The sequence below is a fragment of the Notamacropus eugenii genome, chromosome 6 (assembly GCF_028372415.1).
Source record: "Notamacropus eugenii isolate mMacEug1 chromosome 6, mMacEug1.pri_v2, whole genome shotgun sequence".
Classification (NCBI taxonomy): Eukaryota; Metazoa; Chordata; class Mammalia; order Diprotodontia; family Macropodidae; genus Notamacropus; species Notamacropus eugenii.
In genome coordinates, this window is record NC_092877.1 from 320,415,835 (window position 1) to 320,441,924 (window position 26,090).

The 26,090-nt window shown below is 39.2% G+C and overlaps 1 protein-coding gene across 4 annotated transcripts in view; it reads right to left on the bottom strand.

Moving 5' to 3' along the window:
* Positions 1-25,468, bottom strand: part of EPHA4 (EPH receptor A4) — a 166,044-nt gene extending 140,576 nt beyond the window's left edge. For all 4 annotated transcript variants that reach the window (XM_072617933.1, XM_072617934.1, XM_072617932.1 and 1 more), the window contains exons 1-3: positions 25,322-25,468; positions 22,195-22,262; positions 17,065-17,728 (exon numbers count right to left, since the gene is read on the bottom strand). In XM_072617933.1, the coding sequence (XP_072474034.1) occupies positions 17,065-17,728; positions 22,195-22,262; positions 25,322-25,412 (823 nt within the window). In that variant the 5' untranslated portion in view covers positions 25,413-25,468. The remainder of the gene's footprint in view (positions 1-17,064; positions 17,729-22,194; positions 22,263-25,321) is intronic.
* Between the last annotated feature and the right edge of the window lie 622 nt (positions 25,469-26,090).

Consider the following 26,090-nt stretch of genomic DNA (forward strand, 5'->3'; position numbering starts at 1 on the left):
ATACATTATTAAGAATAACACTGGTAATAACTGATCAAGCAGCCTTTTGTTGGATAACAGTCCAAGATGTTTCCCTGGTCTCTATCAGTAGTCTCCAAGCTTTAGCACCCACTTCCAGGATGTATTGCAAAGAGTCCCCAAATGCAAAAATGAATTCATAAGCGAAGATGCTAGCTATAACCTAAATAAATGTCACACTCATATATTTTTTATTTTTCAAATGTATGTGAATTCTATTGTAACCAATACAATATAACCCTTTCAAAGTATGACAATTCAGACTAGCTTCTCATCATTACATATTTTCTCATTTAGTTGAACTAACAATAAAGTATTTTAGAGTACACAAAACATTTAACATTAACAAAAGAGTCCTAATAATTGGGAAGGTTGGGAAACACTGTTCATTGGATCATGAATGTCAAGTTGGAAAGGAGCTTAGGGGCCATATAACCCAACTCCTGTAATGGAGTAAAGTGAGACCCAGAAAGTTCCCGTGATCTGCATATAGTCATACAGCTCTGGGCAGTTGCAATTTGGATGCAGGTCATCCAATTCCAAGGTCAGTGCCTCTGTGTTCCTTTCATGAAATAATCTGAATGACTACAGAAAAAGACTTTTGCAGGGAATCCCTCCTTGGGATATAATGTACCACATTACAGGAATTGTTTTGTTGTAGGAACTAAGCAATGTAGCAAGATCACTACCCAAGAAACTTACATGCAATTTATCTTCTGACTTTTTTAATCCTTTATGATATAGAAAAATTATAAACTATTAAAAAAAAGGCAAAATGCTGCAGGGGATATAGATAACCATATCTTCTCTTAGAAAATTATTTCAGGATACATTCCAGGCAAATAGTCATAACATAATATATTTAAAATTAGCAGGCATCTTTGAGGCCAAGGAAGTCAAACCCCTCCCCCCTGCTATGCTTTACAAATGAAGAAAGTGAGGTAGACTGAGGTTAAGTAACTTTCTCAGAATCCCACAACTAGACTCTGAGGTGGGGTTTGAACCTCTAGGTTTTAGAATTCTTAGCAATTTATCTTCTTATTTGGATCATAGGCTCCAGAACTGGAAGAATCTTTGGATAACAACTAATCCAACTTCTTTATTATATAGGTAAGGAAAGTGAAGCCCAGAGTGGGGAGAGGGATTTCCTTAGGTCAAACAAGTAGAAAAGAGCAGAATTCTCCAAGTCTAAATCCAGCAGTCAAATCAAGTTCTCTCCTAAACTTCTATGGATTTCATGGTCAGCATTTAAAGACTCAGAAAAGGTATTTAGCTAGTCTGTCCTACCCATAGGGATGTGAAATGATTCTCTATTGCTGACTGGAGATATCCTTCAAAGCCCATAACCCTGTTATTTAGCAAAGCCCAAGGACAATCTGCCATCCCTCCCTGCTGTGGTAGAATCAAAAAATAGTAATTGCTCAGGAACCCCCTCTAACTGGAGGCCCCCAACCTTAAGAATTATATAGTCATATTTCTCTTTGCAAAGACTTAGCAAAGGCTAAAGTTATATAGAAGCCCCTGATTGACATAAATGTATTTGAATTTTATAGCACAGACCTCAGTGAAAAGTACAAGATGCTGTTTACATAAGGGTAAAACTCAGGCATTTGAAATTCTCAGCAGAATAATCAGAACAAAGAAAAATAAAAGTCAAGTTCACAGAGCGGCTGAAAGTACCTATCTCGAAGCTTATCAGTCGCTAAGTTTTATACCTCATATAAGCTCCCTGGGGGCAATCCTTCTCTATCTCCCCCTACACACACATACACATACAAATACCCAAAAAGTCAAATCAGATATCTTTTATAAAAGTAACACATTTCCTCCTATCAGTATTGATCCAAAGCCTTACTGGATTAATTTTTTTTTTCTGTAAAAATTGTTAATATCCTCAACTCCTGCCTTCCCAATCTAAGATAACTTTTTCCATCCTCTTCTGTTCAAACTTACCAAGAGAAAGAAAAGATTGGATTTAAGAAACTTTGAGGCATCTTGTGAATCAATCCCGCCTTGTCAGGCCTAGAAGAAAAAAGAGTATAGATGGTATAAACTACTTCCCTCACAGGGTTGGTGCTAGGTTACCTTGCACACAGACCACACCATGCTCAGGGACATGGCTCAGTTGGGGGAAGGCTAAGCCATTAGTATTATCTCATCTGGCCACTATGTAACATTAATAATATTTTTTTTTAAAAAATCACATTTATATAGTGCTCTAAAGTTTTCAATGTGATTTCTTCTTGTGGGGTAAGGGAGAAAAAGAAAGCAATATCACAAAGAAGGAAACTGAACCACAGAGATGAAGTGATTAACCCATGATCACATAGCTAGTGAGCATCGGAGCCATAATTTGGACCAACGTCTCTTGATCTTTCTGTTAGCTGTCTATCCTCTGAGTCCAATGGCAGAGTGGCAGGTGCTGGGATAATGGAAGAAGGGGATAGCATAGTTGAACATAAGTCCTTTCCAAGATTCTACCCTTGCCACCTATATCTGTCACCCATGCAGTTGCATAATTTGTACGTGTGTTAGCAATGACTCTTGTTTTGTGATGTACTATAATAAAAGGAGTAAGTATGCCACATGTGTGTGATCATTGGTAAACCACTTAAGATTTCTGGACCTAATTTCCAACTATGGTGGGGGATGTACAGAGGGGAGACTAGGCAGCCTCTAAGGTCCTTTTGAGTTCTAATTCTACGATCCTTGAAGGAACAATAGGAAATTCTACTTCTTTTCCTCTTTAAGTCATGTAGTCATACAGGGGAAGAGAATAAATACTTGCAAATAATCATTTCAGAGTTGCTATAGCAGTATTTCATTCAGGTGTCCTTTCTCATCTGACCAATTATCTGCTCCATCTCTCATTTAAGGATAAGAAAAATGAGTTCCAAAGAGGGCAAGTGGTATGGAGGAAGGATTATGATCCCACGAACTTTTCTAGGTCTTGATGTCCTAATTTGCCAAATGAAGAAGGTGACTTTCATGATCTCTAGGGTCTCTTCCAACTTCTAGGTTCCCATGAAAGATGACTAGTCCAAGGTCACAGAGCTGGTCAGTGGCAGAGTCAGGAAATGAAACAGGTCCATCCACAATTAAGTACCCAGGAATCCCACACTGGGCCATCAATATGCCCAAGAACAAAACAAAACAATACGCTTCAGTGAGGCTCCACCTAAGCTTCCTTTTTTGATGAAATGTAGCTTTTTCCAAGAGGATCTGAAATATTTTCTCAGCTAGAGTCTCATTAACAGATGACCTTCTGATTAATGAGTAACCCAACTGTGCCCAAAGATTAACTCCGATTTTAGTTAACTTTGCTTTAGCCTGAATGCTCAGGATTTACATGAGTAAAGGGAAAATCCAGTAACCTGATTATGGAAGGGGAAGGAAATCGAATCCTTGTTTTGACTCAATGAAGGCAGCAAGGTTGAGAATGATCTGGTCAAGTGAAATGTATCTACTGTTGCATTTGAGGGATTGGTATGTTAAGCCATTTGAGTTACTTTAAAAGCTCAGTGGGATTGAATTTTTCAATAATTATCTATCCTCAAAGTGAACAAACTAGATTTCTCTGGAGCGCATGGGATACCTGCCGTGTAAAGCTTCAATTCTACTTGAACTTTTGACAGCACTGCATTTTGCTTTCAGTCAGCCCAAAGAGTAATTAAAAAGGATGTACAGTACATATATCTACATTAAATGACCAGCCATGACTTAGAGGGAAAATACAGTGTAAGAGATATCATAAGAAGAGTTTATAATTATAAATGGAAATGGACCAGGCATGCAGTGAAAGTGAGGGACAAAAGACAGGCATCTTGAATGCTGAGCTGGTAGATATGAAATAATAAAAGGCTCAGAAGACCTGTAGTACCTTGGGTAGAGCCTTTGAGAAGGATTCATGGAAAAATATGGGCAAGAATGATAGAAGAAGAAAAGGTATGAATACATGGTGAACAGTACCTAGAGAAAGAAAATCTACTATATCAATGAGATCACAGATCCACAGATAGATCCAAAGTAAACAAACAAACAAAAATGTCTTTCCCAAAAGAAATTTTTTTCTTCTAGGAAAAGAGGAAAATTGGAATTTTAAAACTGAATAACATCTTTTTAACAGAACAAGTGAGTACATTTTTCTAAAGGATGTATGTACCTCACCTTCCCCTACCTCCATATAACTACATGACCTTGGAAAAAATCACTTAATTTCTCCAGGCCTCAGTTTTCTCATCTATAAAATGAAAAGTCAATTAGAAAACTTATCAAGTCACTTCTACCTCTAAAATAATGATCTTAAGACCTAGGGCATTCAGTCTTGGAGATGTCCAATATCCATAATTGCTTAAACAAAAGTAGGATCAGTTGAGTAATACTAACCTGGAACGTGTCTTACTTGGATACACTCTTATTCTACTTCAATATGTGTTACTGTTTGTCCTTTGAAGGACCTAAGTTTTTAAGAAGACCAGTGACCTCACAGTAGTTGTCTTATCACTGTTATCTTAATGTAGCTCCCATGGCAATTCTGTTCCTAATGATCTGAGTCTCATAGGATATATGCCCCACAATGAGATCACCAAAGTCCAGGGGCTGGTTTTCAGCTTTGCATATTCAGAAACTCCATTTTCTCAGTTCAATAAAGGGCATCCAAGGTCTGAGGGTCTGCGTCTCACCAGAGAAACTCAAGAAACTGAGTGATAAGCTAGAATGTCAATTTCTTAATTTGCACAGAAATAGACAACTTACAAAATGGTATGAATGCTCCCATCAGCTAGTAAGCACACCTCTTTTTGCAAGAAATTCAATTTGAGAAAATGACATTTTAAGATCAGGAGGCAATGTGGTGAGTGTAGAGTCAAAGGGAATTGGGAGGTCTGAAGAGATACTGTCATCAGCTGAGGTACTCATTTATAGTGTTGTGATATGTATGCACATATATGTGTTCATTTTCTTAGAGATGATTTAGTCTATAAATCAGAACAGCCTCTCCCTCCAAACAGTACCAATTGTATTGTCAAATTCTTATCCTCTATCTTTCCTCTTCTATATTTCCTATCCAAATTAAATGTCTTTATAACATTTCTTAATGGCAAGTGCCATACGTCTTTCAATGTTTAAGTTAATTTTTTGAGATTACATTTTAAATTGGTATATTTCTTTTAGGGTAGCACTACAAGCCCCCTAACTGAGATCAAAGAAATGCCTGTATGGCATGAAAAAGATACTTTCAAGATCAACTTTTAGCTGTAGTGGATAGCGGGCCGGTTTCTGGACCAAGACAAATGGGTTCAAGTCCAGTCTTTGATATATATTGACTGTGTGACTCTGGGCAAATCAAACTTCTCAGTGCTGTAGGCAATTTTATAAGCCTGCAAATAACAGAGATGCCATCTGGAGTTGGTGAAGGGGAATTTTCTCTTCAGAAACCTCCCTGTATCAAAGAAATTCCAAGTCCAGTTGTCCCCTAGCTTACCAGGAGACCACATTTTTCCAACCCTTTTTCCGATAGCACACAAAACATACTTTATTAGGTTTAAGTACTCTATGCATTTTTTTCTTTGAAAATTATAAGAGTAACAACTAACAGTCTTTCACATCATAGCTGAGGTGAAACCTGGTTGCAAAGATTTTCAAATGGGAGGGGGGAGGTGGATCTTAAATGCAGCTTTTTTTAAAAGGTATTTTACAAAGGAACACTGAATGAATAAATATTTCCAGCTGCACTACAGTAACAGCACCTTGTTAAGGAACATGGAGTAATGAAATCACAACTTCTACCATTAGTTAATTAGCACCTTTGCATCTTGTCTTAAGTGGGGGAAGCATTTTACTGTTAATTACATATAACTGCACTCAGTACATTCTATGAAATCAGGAGCTGCTTATTTCTTGTTTTTTCCCTTCTCCTATAGCTAGATTTATACACCATTCCAAAAAACCCAAAACACCCACCTATAAAATATTCTTCTCTATGCACAGGGTAAGTGGTACCAAACTGAGTACTTGAACAATTAAAGAGAAGTTCAGTCTTCCAGTGCCCTTGTATTGATCTCCTATTTCTCCCAACACTTTTCTTCTAATCCTCTCTATAATTACGTGAAATGCGTGAGCTTTCCTGGAGCTGTCAATTCTCTTTGCATCTGTTTTCAAATGGCCATCCTAGACATAGTCTGGGCTCCAGATCAAGTTGTCAATGTTACCCACCCAGCAATCGACAATGCTCTTGAAACATACTGGCACATCAGTCAAAGGCCTCCTAGCTGGCTTCTAACTTTTCCCTTTGGAAGGGAGGAAGAAGGGTGGGGCCAGGGGAAGGTATTGATCCAATTCTTTTAACATGCTAATTTGCTTAGGGCTGTTTCAATCACAGCCAGGCAGGACATTTCAAAAGAAAACTGTTTTGAAAGTGGAGATGTCTTTTTCAATCACAGAAAACACTTAAAACTGAAAACAAATGAATTCAAGGACCAAGTTCATAGGCCAATATGGTTGATCCCATTTTTTTCCCCAATGGGCCAAGTGGATACAATATATTACAGTGTATTTAATATTAAAAAAGGCAAGACTTATTAGCGCACCAAAAAAAAAATCTGCAAAGACAGGGACTCCAGCGGATTAAAAGATATTGTTAATCGACCTCTAAAGATAATGTGTACATTATAACTAATAAGGATTAAGAAAGAAACAAAAACAAAACCCTATAACCTGATGAAAGCTGGCACTGATCTTGTTTCTAGCCACCTGGTCTTAGGATAAAAAATTAAGCTAGCTGTAATTAAACTGCTGTAATTCATTAACAGCATTGATACTGATGAATGCTTGAACCTTTCCTTAAAGTGTTGATAATGAGAAATAAAGCTGATTGTTCATTTAATTACACCTCTGATTGGAAACACACCATGAAAGCCAGACACACAAAAATGTGACAGCAACATTATTAAAGGATCTTTGTCTCCTCCCTTTGTTATCTGCTTATTATTCCATCAATGAAACATAAGGAATAGATGCGACTACAAGACAAAATTAAGCACCTTAAGACTGGAGAGTGTATTATCATATTAAGTTTGCAAAATTAATTCATCAAAAGCAATGATTTGCTCACGGCTTTTGGGTCATACATTTCTGGGGACATGTTAGTTATGAATGGTGGTAGTTCATGAGAGAAGTGACTAGAAATCAGAATCCTACAAAGGAATGCTAGGGAACTCCTGATCTTAAAGGAGAGAAGTTCCTGTGGACAATACCCCAACAGAAAGGCATTCCAAACTGAACTGTGTCTTAACTAATCATGAGGTTTACCCATATTTACCTGCCATGGTATTATGGGAGGAAATCAGTATTCTGTTAACCTCTGACCCTATGGAACTAAAGTAGACAAAGAGCCAATCTGAAGCCATGGGAGACTGTAGCCAAATGTCAAGCAGCAGGGAAGGGATTGTTAAAGAAACATTTGGCTTTGGAGCAGGCATTTTCACTGGTGCAAACTGCTATTCACAGAAACAAGCCATGAAGAGATAACACCATAAAATATGATCAAAATGAAGCTTTTTTTTGCCTGGCTCCTAAATTGTTGGCTTTATGGGACTTCATGCTGAACAGTATGAAAAAAAAATCCAATTTGCTTTGAAGCGTATTAGTCTGTCTAACATCCTAATTATTGTTTACGCTGCCATTTGCCTTCTAATAAGAATTGAATAATTACCCAGCACTTCATAGTTTAAAAATACAAGCAAACAGGATTATCTGGGCAATTAAGAAACTGTACCACAGCTTTGTACTGGTGCTCTGAAAATATCTGCACACAGAGAGGGGAAATGATAATTATCAATCAACTTTACTTCAAATGGTATTTTAAGGATTTGGAACAATTTGAGATCTGTAACTTATTAAGGGAAGGTTAGCAGGATCACCTTTGTGAAGTGTGGGTCGGTTTAAATCCATCTATAGAAAAGAAAGCCAGATAATTCAGTTGAATTTTCTCATTCACTAATGACACCAGAGCAAATACCAAGTACAGAGAAGTCTTAGGCTGTTCTTTAATGCTAATAATCCATCCCAAATGGACTTTGAACCGCACCAGCAAAGTTTTTCAAAGGATGGTGGAGTTCGACCAAAGCTTTTCCACCCTTCCGTGATGTGCTAGCTGACCTGGCATCCTTCACTTAATCATGCTGTAGTCTGATCCCATCTTTGGCACCCTGGGAAACTAGTCTGTTTACTAGACTTTGAAAAACACCGGACACAATCTTCTCCTTTTGTTTATTAGACGCTAATGATCATAGCTTTCCCAGAATACCAGAGATAAGTGAAACATGGCCAGTCAACTGCAGCATCCCCACATCACACCACCCCCCCACCCATGTAGGATACCAAACAGTTCAATAAACTTGGAAAATATCATAAAGAAACAAATTGAAGGCATTTTGACTGTAGGGATTCCAGCAAGGGGAATCCTTAACCAGATTCATTTCAATTGTATGAATATAGTCAATCAACAAGCATTTATTAGGACCTTACTATGTTCCAGGCACTGTCCTAAGTGCTGAAGTTACAAAGAAATGTTAAATCAAGACCTGCCCTCAAGGACATTCCTTTCTACTCCAGGATACAAAGTAAAAATAACTAGGTACATAAAAGATACAAGAAAGAATCCAGGACAATACATAAACATTTCTCAATGTCACTTATAGTCCCATCATTCCACTCCCAGATCCTTTGGGTGACTTCTGAAAAGCAACAGTATTTCCCACAAAGAATCAGTTGTATCTTTCGCTTTACAATTTGCTTTCACGTTTTACTGGCAGATACCTGTCAACATCCCAGGCCAAAAGACAGGTGTTTGAGCTCTGTCATCTCCTCCCACCAATCTCCACCAGAAAGATAAGACCAAAGCCTCCAGCTGAAGCAGTCTTGGCATAGACAGGCTGGAAGGATTCTCCAATGTGCAGCTCCTTACCAAAGGTCAAAATGAAATGAGCAGCAAAGGGTTCAGTTGTTTGGTACAGGGCGGGAGAGAGTGAAACCCAGCCACGGGGCAAAGCTGAAACCCCAGGGACAAAAGGAGTCCTGTGCAAATAGGGACAACTCCCTGCCCCCAACCTCCACCCCTCAATCTCTTCCACAAAGCATTAAAATCAAAACCGAATTAATTTGCATGGAATCCAAATCACGGGGTTCTGCATAAACAGAAGGGGATTTTGGCTAGGGTTTCCAAAGGAAGCTCTTATCTCTTTTGTGAAAGGGGGAAATGGGTGTGCTGTTTTGCATGAGGGTGTATACAAAATATGCAAATGAGGAATCTGCTGCTTGAAAAGGGAAGACTGGCCAGACAGCTGACAATCCCCATTCACACACACACGCACACAAAAAAAACTTTCGGAGGCCCCAGTGGGAAGGACGAGAGGGGTACCAACATTTTTGTTTCCCAGGGAGCTGAACAAGGTCTGAATATTCATAAAATGTCCATTTAGTCATGGGAGTGTTAATTGTCTCCTGGATCATGAAATTCTGTGACCTCACCTGCTCTCCCTAAAGACATATCAAAAGAACCAGCCATAATGGGATGCAATGAGGAAGGTTTGCACCACGAGTGAAAAAAGATAGTCTCAAAAGAGACAAGGGTACAGCCAAGGCTCGTTTTCATCGTTTCTTCTTACAAGAGCAATAAAAATCAGAGATCATTGAACCATGTTATTGAACAAAGATAAATAGTATTTAAACAGCCATGATCTATAGGCAGAATGTTTAATTGTATGGACATGTCATAAATGTTGAACAAATAGAGTTATGGCCTAAGTTTTCTCTGAAGCTTCCCTATTTTGAATTTTTGGTTTAGAAATGACCAAATTTTAAATTCTATTTCAATGAAAGTGTTGTTAATCACTCACAAAGTGAGTGGAAATTCAAGTCTAATTCAAGACTGGAAGATCTAAAATGGCAGCATATCCTATGGCAAAAAATTAGAAATTTACACTATGCCTATTGAGGGTGTAATGGGAATGGTCCCTCCACTCTAATCAATGGAGCCAAAAAACCAGACACTTTACATCCAAAAATCCATTCTGAAGCATGAATGATTTCTTTGAACCATCTGCATGTTCAAAGGTGGACTTGCCAAATCTCCACAACTCCATGCTTTGTTGATAGTTTTAGGCATTGCAGAGAAAATGCTATCAGTCCCTTGCCTTTCACCATGAAAGTGCTATAGGGTCTCTATGAATATATAGGAACTACCTATACAACACTCTTATGGGATTCTTTATTATTACAAACTCAGATATACCACTTTCCCATGAACGCAAAAGCATAACTCCATGAAAGAGAGATGCTTGATGTAACAGTCAGTCAATATCATATTAAGTTGCCCTGCATGTTCCCTACCTTCAATGCCCCTCCCACATACATTTCAGAAATGTGTGTGTATATACTATTATAATTACTACTACTTTTTCTGAGTATACTTATTCTGTACAGAAGAGACTATTACACCCTTCCATGCATCTCTGTCTCCCTCTCTCCCTCCCTCCTCTCTCTCTCACTTTTTCTCTTTCCCTTTTCTCTATGCATATGTTCACATATACACATACTGTATAGATATATGCGTATGTATATGTGTGCATATATATGTTGTATATGTATCTATATGGGTAGATGTGTATTTTCTATATGTGTATATATCCACACATATATAAAGTTCATTTATCCAAAAAAATATGTATTAAACTTCTACTCTAAGCAGTGCATTATTCTAGACAGAGGAACCTCTGGTTTGCTAGACTGAGGCACCTTTCACAAAGCTAGACATGAGCTCTGGCTCTTTGCAGAAGGCATGAGTTTTGTGAAGATGATGCACATGGGGGAAGAAAGAGAGAGAAATGGAGAGACACATATATGTGTATATAAATTACAAAGGTTATAAATTGTGCACAAATGTATGAATTTTATAAATGCATCATAAATAATATATGAATATGTAGATACATGTGCATCTATGTATATCTGTATATATGTACATAGACAGAAAGGGGGAAGAAAGAGAGAGATGCAGAGAGAGAGAGAAAGGGAGAGAGATGCATGGAAGGGTGATAATCTCTTCTGTACAAAGTAAATATAGTCAGAATAATGACTAATAATTATAAAAGCATTTAAATAGTGCTTTAAGCTTTTCAAAGTGTTTTGCTTATAATGTCTCATTTGATCCTCACAATAATCTTGAGAGGTAGGTGCTATTATTATCATCGCTATTTTACAGATGAAGAAACTGAGGCAGATAGATGTTAAGTGACTTCCCCAAGGTCATACAGATAGTGTCTGATTTCAGATTTCAGCTTAGTCTTCCTGATTTCAGGTCCAGTGCTCTACCCACTGCTCCCCTAGCTGCACCAATAATATAATACAACTAGTTCTGTTTTGTTTATAAAGAAGGCATTTTTTATCAAATTTTAGTGACTCAGAAGTTCATTCATTCAGTCATTCATGCATTCATCTAAAGAAGTATTTATCACATTCCTTTTCTATGTAGTGCATTGTATTAGGTAGAGGAATTTCTGGTTTGCTAGACTGAGGCAGATCTCATAGAGTTAGAAATAAACTATACTTTCCTAGAGAGGATGGAGGAACTTACATTCTGTGAAGATGACATGGGGAGCTCTTAAATAGGTCACCAGTTAGATCCTCAAAGACAATGGTAACAAAGTAACGGACCTACTATATAGATGATTCTGCTCCTTTCCCTTTTGGACCGTCTTCCTTCTCATAGTACTTTATTTAGTGCCATAACCATCCGGGAAGAGATGGGATGCCCCACCCACATATGGCAATGAAGACTGCGGCATAAGCACAAGATCTCATGAACCACAGATGGGGAAGATTCCTCAATAAGACTCCATGTCCTCTGACTCTTGATCTCCAATCATGTTCAAGATAACTCCCTGTCACTAGGGACCAATCAGGAGTTTCCTATATCACTTCACCAAAGTGCATGTCCAGATTCATGCAATATGGCCCCATTCAACAATGGAGGATTCCCTTGGTTACTCCTGCTATATAAACAAAGTAATTTTGAGGGAGAGAGAGAGAACTAACTACCTGGAGAATCAGGATAGGTCTTGTGTAGCTGGTGGCACTTAAGCTTGAAGAAAACTAGGGATTCCAATAGCAGAGAAGAGAGGAGGGATGGCATTCTAAGTGTGGAGAACAACCTGGACAAAGGCCCCAGAGGCAGAAGGGGGTTTGCTAATTGAGGGAGGAATAGCAGATAGGTCAGTTTAATTGAAAGATACTATCCTAATTCAATCCAATCCAACCTAAGGAATATTTTATTCCATGCTTACTACTTATAAAATACAGCAGTATGTACTGGTAATATAAAACAAAATAAGAACAGTTCTAAAGGAGTTTACATTCTACTGGAGGAGGGAGTGAGACACTTTTAGCATGAGTCTATCCAAATTTTCCTGTTGTAATTGAATTAATTCAATCCTGCCCCATGTTTTAGCATAAATCCTCTTGAACCTATCATACTTTTAATTAATTGCGGGGTTTTTTAAATTTTATTTTGTTTGGGGTTTCTTTGTGAGGTACAGAGAAGCTGGAGGTGTGGGGGGAACATGAAAATCTTAAGAAAACAGAAAATTCCCTAACTGAAAGATTGGCTACATCATGTTTGATGTGACCAGAATACTTGAGTCCTACAAAAATCTGGTCACAAGCAAAGAAAAAAAGTCATAATAGAGGGGAAAAAAAGGATTATAATTAAACCCTGCTCTTCTGATATAAAATGAAATTCTCCTTTCAACTGCCATAGGTATGTTTCAAAACCTCTGAGATGAAAGCAACCATGTTATTCAAGTGATTGCTTCCTAAGGACACTTACCAACGGGTAAAAGAAAAATTTCAAAAAATAGCAAGGATATGAAAATACAGTTCTCTGAATGAACTACATTTTAAATACTTTCTCACCCTTCCTTCTCCTAAGGCTCACTATCGTGTAATAGAAAAACAAAAGTATTCACTTTCTTGATATCGATTTTTCTGGAGCAAAAGAATATAAATATCGAAATGTTCGGTTTTACAAACATAAAGACATCTTGATCTATTGGTGCTTTATTTTTCCTCTATTTTTCAAAAAGATTTGAAATAAAATATCTTCCCCCCCTCCCTAGAAAAAGACGTGTATATAACTAAATACAAAACAGGTCCCGTAATTTACATCAAAATGATGCATTTAAAGTTATGTTAAATTTCAAAACTGTAAGCATTTTGGCCTTCAGACAGTAATTATGCAAGGGAATTTCCTAGTTTGCTGCCAGTATTCTTTATGAAGTTTCTCCTACAATATTGTTTATTAATGTTTTAGAAACGAAAAAGAATAAATATTTCTACATCTTGGGATTAACTTCTCAGTTTACAAACTTTGCCAAAAAGTAAATAAATAAAAAGAGGCTCCTTTCCTCCAGTTCCCACACCCCCTAATAGAACTGCTTAATATTTCTGAAGTAATGAAAAATCACTGTAAAACATCTGGAACATTTCCTCAGGGAAAAAAAAGTGGGGGGATCGTTAAGGTGGATTTCTTTCTCCTTTCTTGACAGCATGACAAGGTCTCAGCAGAACAATTATCCTCAGTCCCAAGCCCTCCTTCCACAAGTTCAAACTGCTATACACTCTCCTTGAGAGGGCAGAAGAGTTACTTAACAGCCTTTGTTGTCTCAGTTCAAATGAGCAAAATCATTTCAGAAAATGTTATTGGAGAGCAGAAGCCAGAATGAACTTGCAGCTGCTTTGGGGAGCAAACCAACAGTCACCTTCTAAACTTTTGACATGCCTCTTCATTCTTGGCCTCCATTAGCATGTACTACTTGTAGGTAAGAACGGGAAGAGGAAATGTAGTTCTGTCCCCAAGGTCCCTTGAAGACTCCACCAGATGACCAGGGTTAGATCTCAAACAACAGGACACCACAGGCCCTCAGCCACATGGCCATTTTTGCCCATGAATCCTTTGTCAAGCATTTAAGATCTTAATCAATCTTAGCTCTGACCTCCAAGCACCCAAGAAAGATGGATGAGGAAGCAGGTGACCTTTGCCCTTTTCTTGTATTTATCCTGCCACAGTAGACCCATTGAAAAAACAATTGGGGCGGAACCTGCCCCCAGAGTTCTGAAGCTTCTACCAGGACTCAGCTCTATAGGCTTTCTCAGGCTTAAGCTTTTTTCACTCAGATTCTCTTTTGCCCAGCCTCCATCCCAACTCATCTCACTCAATAGAAAACTTTACTTCTTTCTAAGGCACCAAGAAACGAGTAGAAATTGACTCAATGAAATTTTTAAGAAGAATAAAACATTCGAATGTTTAACTTCTTTTGGTAGGACTATGGATCTAATATCAGAGGGAAACCAATATTACTATAAAGGACTCTGACCTTCAACCAGGGTCCAGGCATATAGTTGTGAACTTAGGATAAGGATTATGATAAAAACGAAACCACAATAACGATGGAAGGAAATAATTTGTATTTCCATTGATTTTTTAAGTGTTTTAAGTCACATAAGAAAGAGCCACACACTAATTTGGCATTGAAAGAATTCTGTCATTTAAGTTTTTCCTCTCTGACACCCATGATTTGAACAGAGATTGCTATTGAATAGGGGGCTAGAAATAGAGAAACTCAGCAGCAGAAGATAAAAAGTAGAAGATATTGGAGAAAGACTAGGCAAGTTCAATCTTTCTAAGTATAGGTAGAACCTCTGAAAAATTCTCCATATACTGATTCATTCTAAAATGACTCAACTTATCTCCACTATCAATCAATAAATAGGAGGTTCTTAAGCTAAAACCAGTTTGCTCCAGAAATGGACTACACCTGACTCATTCAACAATTCCTCATGGACCTTCTGTTAGGTGGTATTTTATTCTGTCTCTTCCCTTCTAAATTCCCATGATGATTTTCATTAAAAAATCACTAGCTAGGTCAACTGTCTTTCCTCCCAATTTCCATCTTTTTCTCCCCTTCCCCCCATTTGAATTGTAAAAATATCAAGAACCACACATAGAAATGGATGAGTTATTGGACTCTACAATAATTGGAAATCAATGACTTTGGATAACTACTAACGCTCAAAGAGTGACCATTTAGCAGGAACCAGAAGCCAACCATGTTTTCAACGGTTCTTGACGTGTAGAGATATGTAAGTTGTTGTCTCGCAGAAATCCAAAAGACAGAATAATTTACTCTAAATATGATGCCCTGTCATTTCACTGTGTGTTGTTCAATTTTTGTCATCGTTGTGACTTAGTTACCTATAAGATATGCTTAAGTATTTTCTCATCAGAATGTCAGAAAGGATCACAAGTTTGCAATGTGGCGTAGGCTAAATAGTGGTTATTAACTCAAGGGCAAACTAACGAAATGGCAAGGAATTAAGGTTTTAAAGGTATTTCAAGTGTGATGTTTAAATGCAAATTACTTTTTTACACTGGGTCTGCAGGAACAGTTGACAGACAACCTTTCTCCTTATTTTATAATGAAATTAAACAAGAGCTGAAAATAGTTATCTCACCCAAAAGAAAAATTAGCAACACCTCAGGAGAGCTGCCATTAAAAATCCTTTTCAAATACCTCATTAACTACTATGAACTATGAAAATCAAATTCAATACATTTCTATGATCTGAGTTCCTTTTTTAAAAAGCCATAAATATTATCTGCCCCTCAATCAACTGGAGTGCCACATAGTTGATCAATTCTCTCCTTTAAGTTAGTTAAAAGATTTGAACAGCCATTTGGCAATAACTCTCTTAGTCACCCTAATGACCAAATCAGATGAACATGTGGCAATTCCATCTATTACTCAGCAATGCAAAATCTGATAAGCAACCTATCGGCCAATTCTGAGTTATGCTAGACTGGAACTGTTTAGTTCTAATATCAACAGACAACAAACATAAAAATCATTGCTACACATTTTAAAAAATCAGTTTAGGAAAGCACTGGACAATTTTGTCTCTTCAATAACCTTTTATACCTATCAATGCACAGACCCAGAGGGCATTATAAATGGATTTTTTAGTCTCTATCACAGAAGAACAATAACTACAAATAGAATTTAATATATGTATATATGTATTCATATATAGATATGTACACATATATGCATATATGCACACATACACAAAATCACAGTCTTCTGTTTGAATCAGAAAGTTACAGAAAAAGAGGTAGCAATAAGCTACACACACAAATTACTCAACAAAATTGCCATTAGTCATTAATGAGATAAATTCCTTAGACTTCTTAGAAGGCTAGAACAATCAGAATAAATCACAATTTGCTGCCTCTGACCACAAATCAAATCAAAGCACTCTTACCAACTTTGCACCACCTCCTAAGGGAAATAAAGAGGGTTTATGTCAAAATTCATTTTACTTAGAGGTGGTATCTATCTGTGCATAGTGGAAGTGAGTGTGCCTGGGAGAAACAGCCATACCAGTTTGTGGCATGTTGTTTAAAGACGGACAGGGATGCAGTGGTAATGGACAAAATGCTCAGTGAGTCCATCTTAATTAACTGAGCTAGTTGGATTGGAATGACCCAATCATCTCATCATATCTGACTCTACCCATACATTAACACATGTCTACACACATTGGTGCTTTGTTACTTTACCAAACATTACTACTAGGAAAACTATGGCTCAAGAAATGAGTGCCCTCTCTCTTTAAGTGAGGATCAGTCAAGTGTATCTATTGCTTCAGTGGGTTCATTTAAATTGCATAGGATACGTCAAGCCAGTTCGGATCTAAGAGCCTGTTAGCAAATGTGTTTGACCTTCTGCTGATTATAGCAAGATCATTTGTTTTGTCAGAATTATAAACGTCTTAGCCTTGCCACCTGGAGCTTTTGGACTTGCTCATTAGACCCCTCTGTCCCACTGCATCCCACAGGGGCTGCTAATTACTGGCTTTACTCCATTTAGTCTCATCTCTGATTTAATTATGTGCACTAAGCTCTAATGAAAAGTACAATATGGCTGTTCCTACCTTGGCATTCTCCATTTCTCTCTTCATGCCCAGCATTGCATAGACAGTTGCCAATGGGTACCAGCCATTCACCATCTGCCCCACAATACATTTTTGGCACATCCTTCTCTTCTGAGTTGTTGACACAGGAGCCTCGAACTTCCACTAGGGAGGATGTATCAGCCCCAGTGATGGTGTCTGGAAATTGAGCCAGATTTCGAACTGTCAATGGGCACTTCTTATAGAAAACCCGAACAGACACTAGGGCAATGCAAGCTCCAACATCCTGAAAAGCCAAGTAGAACCCTTTCTTGCTCAATGGCCCCACATCTCTTATCTCAGTGTTCAACTTCATGATTCTGTCACCAATGTCCACTTGGGTGAAGCTCTCATCAGCAGCGATGGTGTCTATCTTGGCAAACTGGCTTTCTCTGATAAATCGCTCTTTGTCATTGTTGGATTCATAGTAGTACAAGTTAAAAGTCTCTTTGCAAGTTCCCATAACTCCTGGTAGGCTGTTGCAGTCCCTCAGTGTGAATTTAATCTCAATATACACCCTCTGAGCCCCTTCCCGAGGAATCCAATCAGTTCGTAACCAGTTGTTTTGGCTGGACTCCATCACATTGCAGACTTGGTAAGTACGGATTGGGGTGTTTTTCTCATCCATAATGCTCACTTCTTCCCACTGTGAAGATCCAAAGAGAAATAAACTCAATGAAAATTGACATCAAAGCATTACTTGATAATTCTTTCTTCCTACGATAAGACCTTAATTTTATTTGTTTCCAGCATCAGAACTACTAAAAGTGATATACACACAAAGTGGGTACACTAAACCTGAGAAGTACAAAAATCCACTACAGAAGTCTCTTATGAGAACACGATCATTATTAGTTATAAGATATCTTGGTGGCTAAGCATTTTTCCCTTGGTTCTATTTCTTGAATAAGAGCCAAAGATTCAGGTAATCCCATTTTATGGTGAGTTTATTGTCTGTGAGTTCTCCACAGTTATTTCTGGTGGTCCAGGAGCCTTCAGTTCACCTATTACAACAATCTCAATTGGAAGTGGCAACAGTTCAAATTTGCTTATAAATGAAAACCCAGTAATGTGTATTGTTTCAACAATTGAGCAGAGACCTGCAAATTAAGGACAGGAAGAGTGTAGCTTGCCAAAGGAAGACAATTATCAGTTAATTAGTAGAACTCCTGTCAGAACTTTGCTCCCTAATACCTAAAAAATGTCAGTCTTTCTTTTTGGCACAATCACTATTCTTTAAAAAGAAAAAAAAACAATCACACCATTCTGTGATCCCAAGAAAATGGGCAGTCAACAGTAAAGCCAAGAATATCAGATATGAGGCCATTTGCAATGGCAGCTCCAACTTTAAAACCATTTGTCCCTATAATCATTATGTATGTTTGTTTATTCCTTTTGAAATTTCAGAAATCCAGAAGTTTTAAGAAAGGAATATGGCATTGAACCCATTTTATTTCACTCTAAATCTGCCTTGAAGAGTGGAAAATAAACTAGCAGATGGAAATTATGTCACCAAGAATGAGAAAATTTAACAAGAGTGGGAGCCGTGACATGCAGCCTGAATTTGATGTGCCTGGAAAATCTGCTTGGTCCTATTTGTTATTCAAAGGATTACAGATCTAGAGACCACATCATTCAAATCCTTTAGTTTATGGATGAGGAAACTGAGGCTCAGGAAAGGACTTGCCCATGGTCACACAGGTCATATCGGAGGTAGGATCTACACCCAGGTCCCTTGATTTCAGAGAGAGGGTTCTTTCCATTGCACCACATACTTCTCTTATCACTTGTTAAAGATGCCCCTCCCTATAGGGAGATAGGTTTGGAAGTGTAATAGGATGGTAAGCCATGAGATGGATTGTCCATCCCAATCCTTCATTAACATCCAATCCACTGAATTTCTACAGACCTGACATGAATCTGTCAGAGTGGTAAAAGAGGAATATCACTAGAAGGGATTTTAATATGTGTATTGCATGATTGTTCCTTCATTTTGCTCAAATGTATATATATGTATATGTGTATAATGTAATAACATTATTACATATCTTCCAAAGGCAACCCCAGAGATACTATTGAATATTAGTAGTGGAGAAAATGTATTAGCTATACATGAGAGCCTTCATAATATATAAATTCTTTATTTTATCTGCTACCACTAAGAAAGTTGGATTGAGGCTGGGGCCAGGGATGAAGTATGCAGTATGAATCAAAATTGATTTTCTTCCTTCCAATTAGCAAGCAATTGCCAGTAATTTCCTTTACTTGGGAAAATAGTTGATAAATCCAACTTATAATCTCCCCCCAAGAAATATTCACTAAATTATTCCATCTCAGAGCAAAGGGAATATCCCGATCTAAATGGAGACACACAGGTTTTGTCTACACAGTATGAAACAGGATATCTAAAGCCCCAAAGTGTGCTTTTTCCACCGATGCTTCCTGCTTGACCAACTACATAGCTCAAATTAACTGAACCACTGACAAAACTCCCCATTCACTGCATCCTATGGTACACGGTGCAAGACCATGAGTGGCCAGCTCTTTTCAATGAGAATGGCTCCTGCATTAAAAAGATGCCATGGAGATTAGATTCTGTAGGATTGATCTCGTGGATGAAGGTGAGAGAGAATAAGGAGTCTCCCCTGACCTATGATGACTTGCTTGGTGTCTTTTTAAAAATGTGTCCTTAAAAAAAAAAACCAATCAATGCGTCTGCATAGTAGTCGCTATTATCCCAAGGTGACTGTATTTCAGGTTCCCAACCAAAAAAGATATCGTGTTATAAATAATAACAATTATAGTATTCTCTGACTTTATATTACTTCATAGAGCGCTTTAAAGTTTACATATCACTGCCTGTGATAAGCAGTTAAAAAAAAAAGACAGCTTTAACAGTTCAGTTCAACTCCTTTTTGAACTATGAGGCGTTAAACTTTTTCAACTATGAAATTTACAGAATATCATAAATTAAGTCTATAACTCAAAATATTAATTATACTAGGGCTACTCTGTATCTGGGAATAGGTAGTGGTATATAATTCCTAACTTTTATCACCACCATCCCAAAATAACATGATAATGTTGGACATGTAAAGAATTGTCTAGAATAGACCTATAAGACAAGTCTGCAGTATATACATTTATCCAGGAATAGTTTTCAATATATAAAGTTTAAACACAGTTTAAAAAAAAAGAGAAAGTTTTCTGTTTACAAAAAGTGACTAGGATGTTCATTCAACAATTCTGGAAAAGAAAAATTGAGAATGTGTTAATTTGCAATATAAACTTCCAAAGAACCAGACAGGCTGTAGAGTGGGGTCTAAAATTTGTCACTAACTTGCTTAAAGTAGGCCACACACACGGGGATTTGGTGAAATGTCAGGTCCAACGTGAAACTGTAGGCATTCCCTCCTCACGCTGAAGAATAACTTTCCGTAAGGAAAATCTGGCAAGTGAACATGATTAATAATTCACTGGAACCTTCCATCATCAATTTTACTGATAGCTCTCATATATTTTAATCTACAGAGAAGTACCCCTGGCGAAGCCAGGAAAGCCTGTGTGAATCAGTGACCTTTCCAGGGTATAGGATTAAGAAGAAGCCTGACTCTTACTGAGATAAAACTGTACCTTTTTCCACTGTCAAAGGATGAGGGCAATCACCTACAATCAACAGAGAATACAGCCTGTCTACACTTCCAGAGCCCTGCCAATCATAGTGTCCCTTTAAAACAAATGGTTTTGAGGACTGTCTAGTATTTTTCAGCAAAGAACTACTGAAAACTTCAGTCAAGTTCAGGCAAAAAAAACAAACAAAAAAAAATGAGGCAAACTAGTATTACATTATGTGTCTCAGATGGCCAAGTCAAATTTCTGCTAGAACAAGGACCTTTACAAGGCAGTCTAAAATTTCTTCAGCCCGACTCACCATTCCTTGGCCTTATTTTTGGAAGGAGAACATGTTCACCTGCAACAGTTCCTCTAAATCTTTTTTTTCCTTCTAAGTCACTCAAGGGTTTATTCAGCCCATGGGTGTGTGGCACCATACTGGGGACTAGTTCTTGTGTTTTGCTCAGTAAAGCCTCTTAATCTTGAAACCCATTATTTTCAATCAGCAAATCTTAGTCAGAATACTAAGAGTGTTAGACAGGGTCATTTGTTTAATTTCTAAAGGATTTGAGAGTTATTTTAATTTGGCAGGAGCAAAATGCACAATGCTGACATATTTCAAACACTATTTCCTAGGATTAATAATTAAGGGGGGATGGGGAAGGAGGAGAAATGTTGCCGTTTGCCTATTTTTATTTCTTACATCTTCAGATGCAGGCAGTGATCGGCAAGTGCTACATATACTGAGATAAATTAACAGTGAATATTTGCACCAAAGATGAGGTCTCTCCTACTTAATCAGCCATCCCAATAACCCCTACAACCTTAGACTGGAAATTCTCTAACTTTTCACATTCACTGCAAACAATGCACAAACCCAAGCTGTTGGGCTGTTTCTATTGAAGTCAAGCAATGCAACTGGTCTGACATCATATGGCTTTCCCACAAAGTACAGAGGGAAATGCTAATGATTGTAGATTATGATATGGAGGTATGAGAATTTCACCATGTGTATCCTCAGAAATGGACAGGCGTGTATGTAGTAAGACCTCCCTTCTCCCTCCTCTATCCTTATTTATTCATTTTCTTAATCTGGAAATAACACAATTGCTCTAAAGTTAACCCCTATAAGGTCTTCCACAGCTGTAAGAGAAAGAGGCATAGATTCCAATTTGGTCCCCAGATCATGTTTCTTGTCTGTATTTTAGTTTTAAATAGGCATCTAAGTCCATGCCTCAACCAATCTCCTAATTTTGAAACTCCTTTCTGCCCTTTTGGTTTCTAGTTCTTCCATGACAGAGTTATCCAAAGGGAGTATAGGATTTCTCCAACAAAGCCTAATTCACTTCATAGGCCATGGAGGAAATCTGACCTCCTCACCACAATCAACAATAATCGGGCCATTAGGACTCTCCAGAAACTTACTAATCACTCTCTTAAAAAAAAAAAAAAAAAAGCTCAAAAAATACTCTTTTGATCAACTCTGCATTCAGAACTTACCCCTCCTTCCAAAGGGCTGGCTATCCACCCAAGCTCTCCCTGAACCGATCTGGAATCCAATAAGGTAACTGCAGAAAAACAAAGCAAAATAGATTAATTTCCAATCACTAAAAGCCAATACTACAGAAACTATTTGCTTGAGCGTTTCCATATGTGAGGAGGGTAAGCACATCCAACTCTGATCTAAACCCAAACTTTGTTTCACTTATGTAAATAATCATTATTCACTTGATCTTCTCCCCCCTTTAAATCTGCAGGTTTTTATTTATTTAACTTGCCTAGCAGTTAAAATTCCTTCCAAGGACTCTGTTAATCCACTCGGTTTTAAAGACAAATGCAGAATTCAAAATAAAATGAGAAGACAATATGGGGCAATTAAGCTCAGTAAAATATGAAGATATCTGTGAGTGGCATTGGATGGAATTATATTTATTTTCACAAGTTTCAGGTGACTAACTGCCTGGCAAAGTCATAATTGAATTCTTTATGAGATTCCCCCAAAGATCATAAAAGACTAAAGGATCTTTTTTGGGGTTCATTTTTCCCCCTTTTATCCTCTCTTTTTGCTTATCACAACTAAAATTATAGGGCACGAACAGGGGATAAGCTGTTTTTTCTAAATAGCAAAGTTTCAAAGTAAAGATGCCTGATGTGGCATCTTTAGATCATAGCCAAGTATGGAGAATAACATAGCCTATGATCTCTTAGTCTATGGTCTCTTGATGGAGATGGTTTGCTGTGAATGCCTTTGTTTTTCCTTTCACACCTCTGAAGGGAACTAGAGTTTTGAATTTTAGGTATATACTGTAGCATCTAATCGATTTGATGTGTTTCTCTCCGCTTAACTGGGAACTGCAAATCAGGGCGCTCTGAGACCACAGAAGTATGAAAGACGTTCTTTTTTGGGAACAGCTAAGGTCATTTACCTTTGTGACATTGAGAGCATTCCAATGAATTTCCAATTCTCTATATTCATCCCCTTTCCCACAGTCTCTGATGATCTGGAGGCTCAAAGATCCACTAAAATCGACCAGTGACTTATTAACTTGATCAGCAAGGCCATCCAGAATGGGATAAGGGATAACAATTCTCCGGAATGGGTATGATGAATCCTTCCTCACTCCAACACCGCCCCCTTCCCATTATTCTGAATTCTTCGCTCTCCAGTGGTTCCCCCCTTCCCAAACCCATCAGTTATAATCAGAATTCCTCTTCCTTTTCTTCCTATGGAGGGATTGAAATATCTTTGATCTGTGTATTATTTTAAAATGTAACCGCCATTTCCCCAGGGGCCCCCCAAATCCCCCCCCCCTCCCCAGCACCTAGATCTCCCTCCACCCTTCCCCCACCTCCACATCTTTCTTCTCTCCCAAGAGAAAAAGCATGCTACATCCATTTGGATTAATGTAAGGTGGATTAAGGAAACAAAGGGAACAATGCGACCCAATTTACAAAAAGGGGGGGGGGAGGAGAGGGTAAAAAGGGAGAAAAGGAAACGTGATGAGAATCAAAAGAAGCAACAAAATGAATTTATTGAAAAAATAAGGGGAGGGGGAGTTCGAGAGGGAGGAGACATCCTGGCTTCTCCCTACTGCAGCTACGTCGGTGGGTTTGGGCTACAGCTATTTCACCCCAGCTCCAAGTTTAGATTTTCAGGTTACCCTAGCCCCAGGGCTCCCCTTCCTTTCCCCGACCTAACAAATAAATAAACGAAAAAGAAAGAGGAAAGGGGCTCTGCATTGGGTGGCAAACAGGAATAGAGGAGTCTCCCGGGACGGACTATCAAGTTCACGAAGTGGCAGAGGGAGCGCACAGGGCCTGATGATTATCTGCCGCCTCCCACACCTGACAAGATAGCTGAGAGTAGGCCCTGCGTGATCCGGAGGACTGAGGACGGGATGAGCTAGAAACATCTTTTCCCCCTCATAGACAGTCTTTCTCTGTAGTCAGGTGTGTATGTCTCTGATCTCCACCCTCTCTAGCTCTGGGTATCCGTCGACTTGCACATGACGTCGCTGGGACTAGGTTGTTTTTCAGTCCCCCTTTCCCTTGGTAGGAAGAAAATGATAGATTGGAGCGGAATGCATGGATTAGAGATCGATCGAGAGATCGATCCATAGAAATGATAGCGAGCGTACACACACACACACAAACACACACACACACACACACACACACACACACACACACACACCTCTCTATTGCCTCCCTTGTTAGGTCACCATCCTAATACATTAACCCAGTTTCTCGGACAGCACAGATGCGCTCGTTCTAGACGCGCTGCGAATGAACTGAGACAGAGCTCAGAATCAAGCTGTCTAAAGCTTTCTTTCGGAACTAAGACGCCACCTCCAGGGACACTCGCAGGGAGGGCTGCAAAGGGAAAGCCTACAATCTGTTGGATTCCAACTTGCTTCTCCGAGAGCAATAAGGGTTATTTTAGAGGAGGAAGGGGAGAGCTCCCGCTCCGCCAGGTCAGGAGCGCAGCGTCGGAGGCAAGTCCCTGCAAAATCAGGTCACTAACGTCCTTTGGCTGGCGCAGACGCCGCCGTCCTGCTGCAACCTCGCAGCCTTATTTGTCGGGTTTAAGAAAAGAAAAAAAGAAGGAAAGAAAAGAAAATAGCTTAGAAGCGGGGGGGGGGGGGGGGGGGGAAGCAACTTTAAGATGCCAGGAGTAAGGGATGAAGTCTTGGAAGAACCAGAGCATCCGCACCCCGCCCCTCTCCAGGCGCTGGACTTGCATCTCTCGCCCACCACTAACTCTCGATCCTTTGAAGAAGTCCCTTCTGGGATCTGCATGATGTTGGATTACACCGCTTTCCGGTGCCCGGTGCCCTGTAAGGTCCTCTAGAGACGCTGGCCGGAGGATGCTAGCGAACTTTGGCCCTTCTCACCAAACTTGGGCAGACTCGCATCTTGCACCCACCGTGGCCCCGGCGGCGCCCACCTGGGCTACCCCAATCCCTCCGTACTTCCTCTTCTCCGCCTTGCACCACCCCAGCCCATCCCAGACAGCCAGGAGGATGGCGCACGCTCGGACCCCGCATCCAGGATCTCCGCAATAGCCGAGCAAACCATCCTCTCTCCTCCCGTCCGTCCTCAGAGCGCGCACCCAGCAAACCCTTACCTTCGTTGGCGGGATATATCCTAGAACCGGTGACACCATGGCAAATCCCAAACAGAAACGAAAAGAGGATGAAATAGAAAATCCCAGCCATGATTTTGTCGATGCCAGCGCCGCTCCTGCCTCTTCTATCCCAGTGGAATAAATGCTTAAGTTAGGAGTGCAGCGGGCTGTAGACATTGCCAAGGGGGAGGAGAGCAGTGACGTCAGGCCGCCAGTCTGAAGGGGTCGGCCAATGGCGAGGGAGATCGCGCCGCTTCATCTCCGCCCCCGCCTCCTGCTTAAAGTCTGTACTTCTCGGGTTTCCTCCCGCTTTTGCATTTTGCCGGGTGCCTGTCTCTGCTGAGCTAGACGCTGGCGCGTTGGGGGCTCTCCGCCTCCGGGGTTGCTACTTTAATCTGGAGTGTCAGTCCTTTCCCTTTCCAGCCTAAGGATGATGGTGATGGAGAATAAAGGGCTGGGGTGGTGGTGGTGGGGAGAGTGAAGGGTACATCTTTTAAGATCCTTCATCTGCTGGGTCGTCAGTACCTAAGTACCTGAAATAGGAATCAAAACCCCGAGAGTATGGAAAAGGGGAGTTGTTGATCTTGAAAACGGATGCTTAATTGAAGAGGAAGAAGAGTGGGGACCCCCTTTCACCAAAGAGATGAGGTCCCTAAAAAAAGTTTTATATTTTCATGCCCAGTTACCACCACCCCTTTAAAATACGCGTAGCTGTTTCTTCATGTTTGTTTCCAATCATGATCCATTCAATTGGCCGAGTTTAAGACAA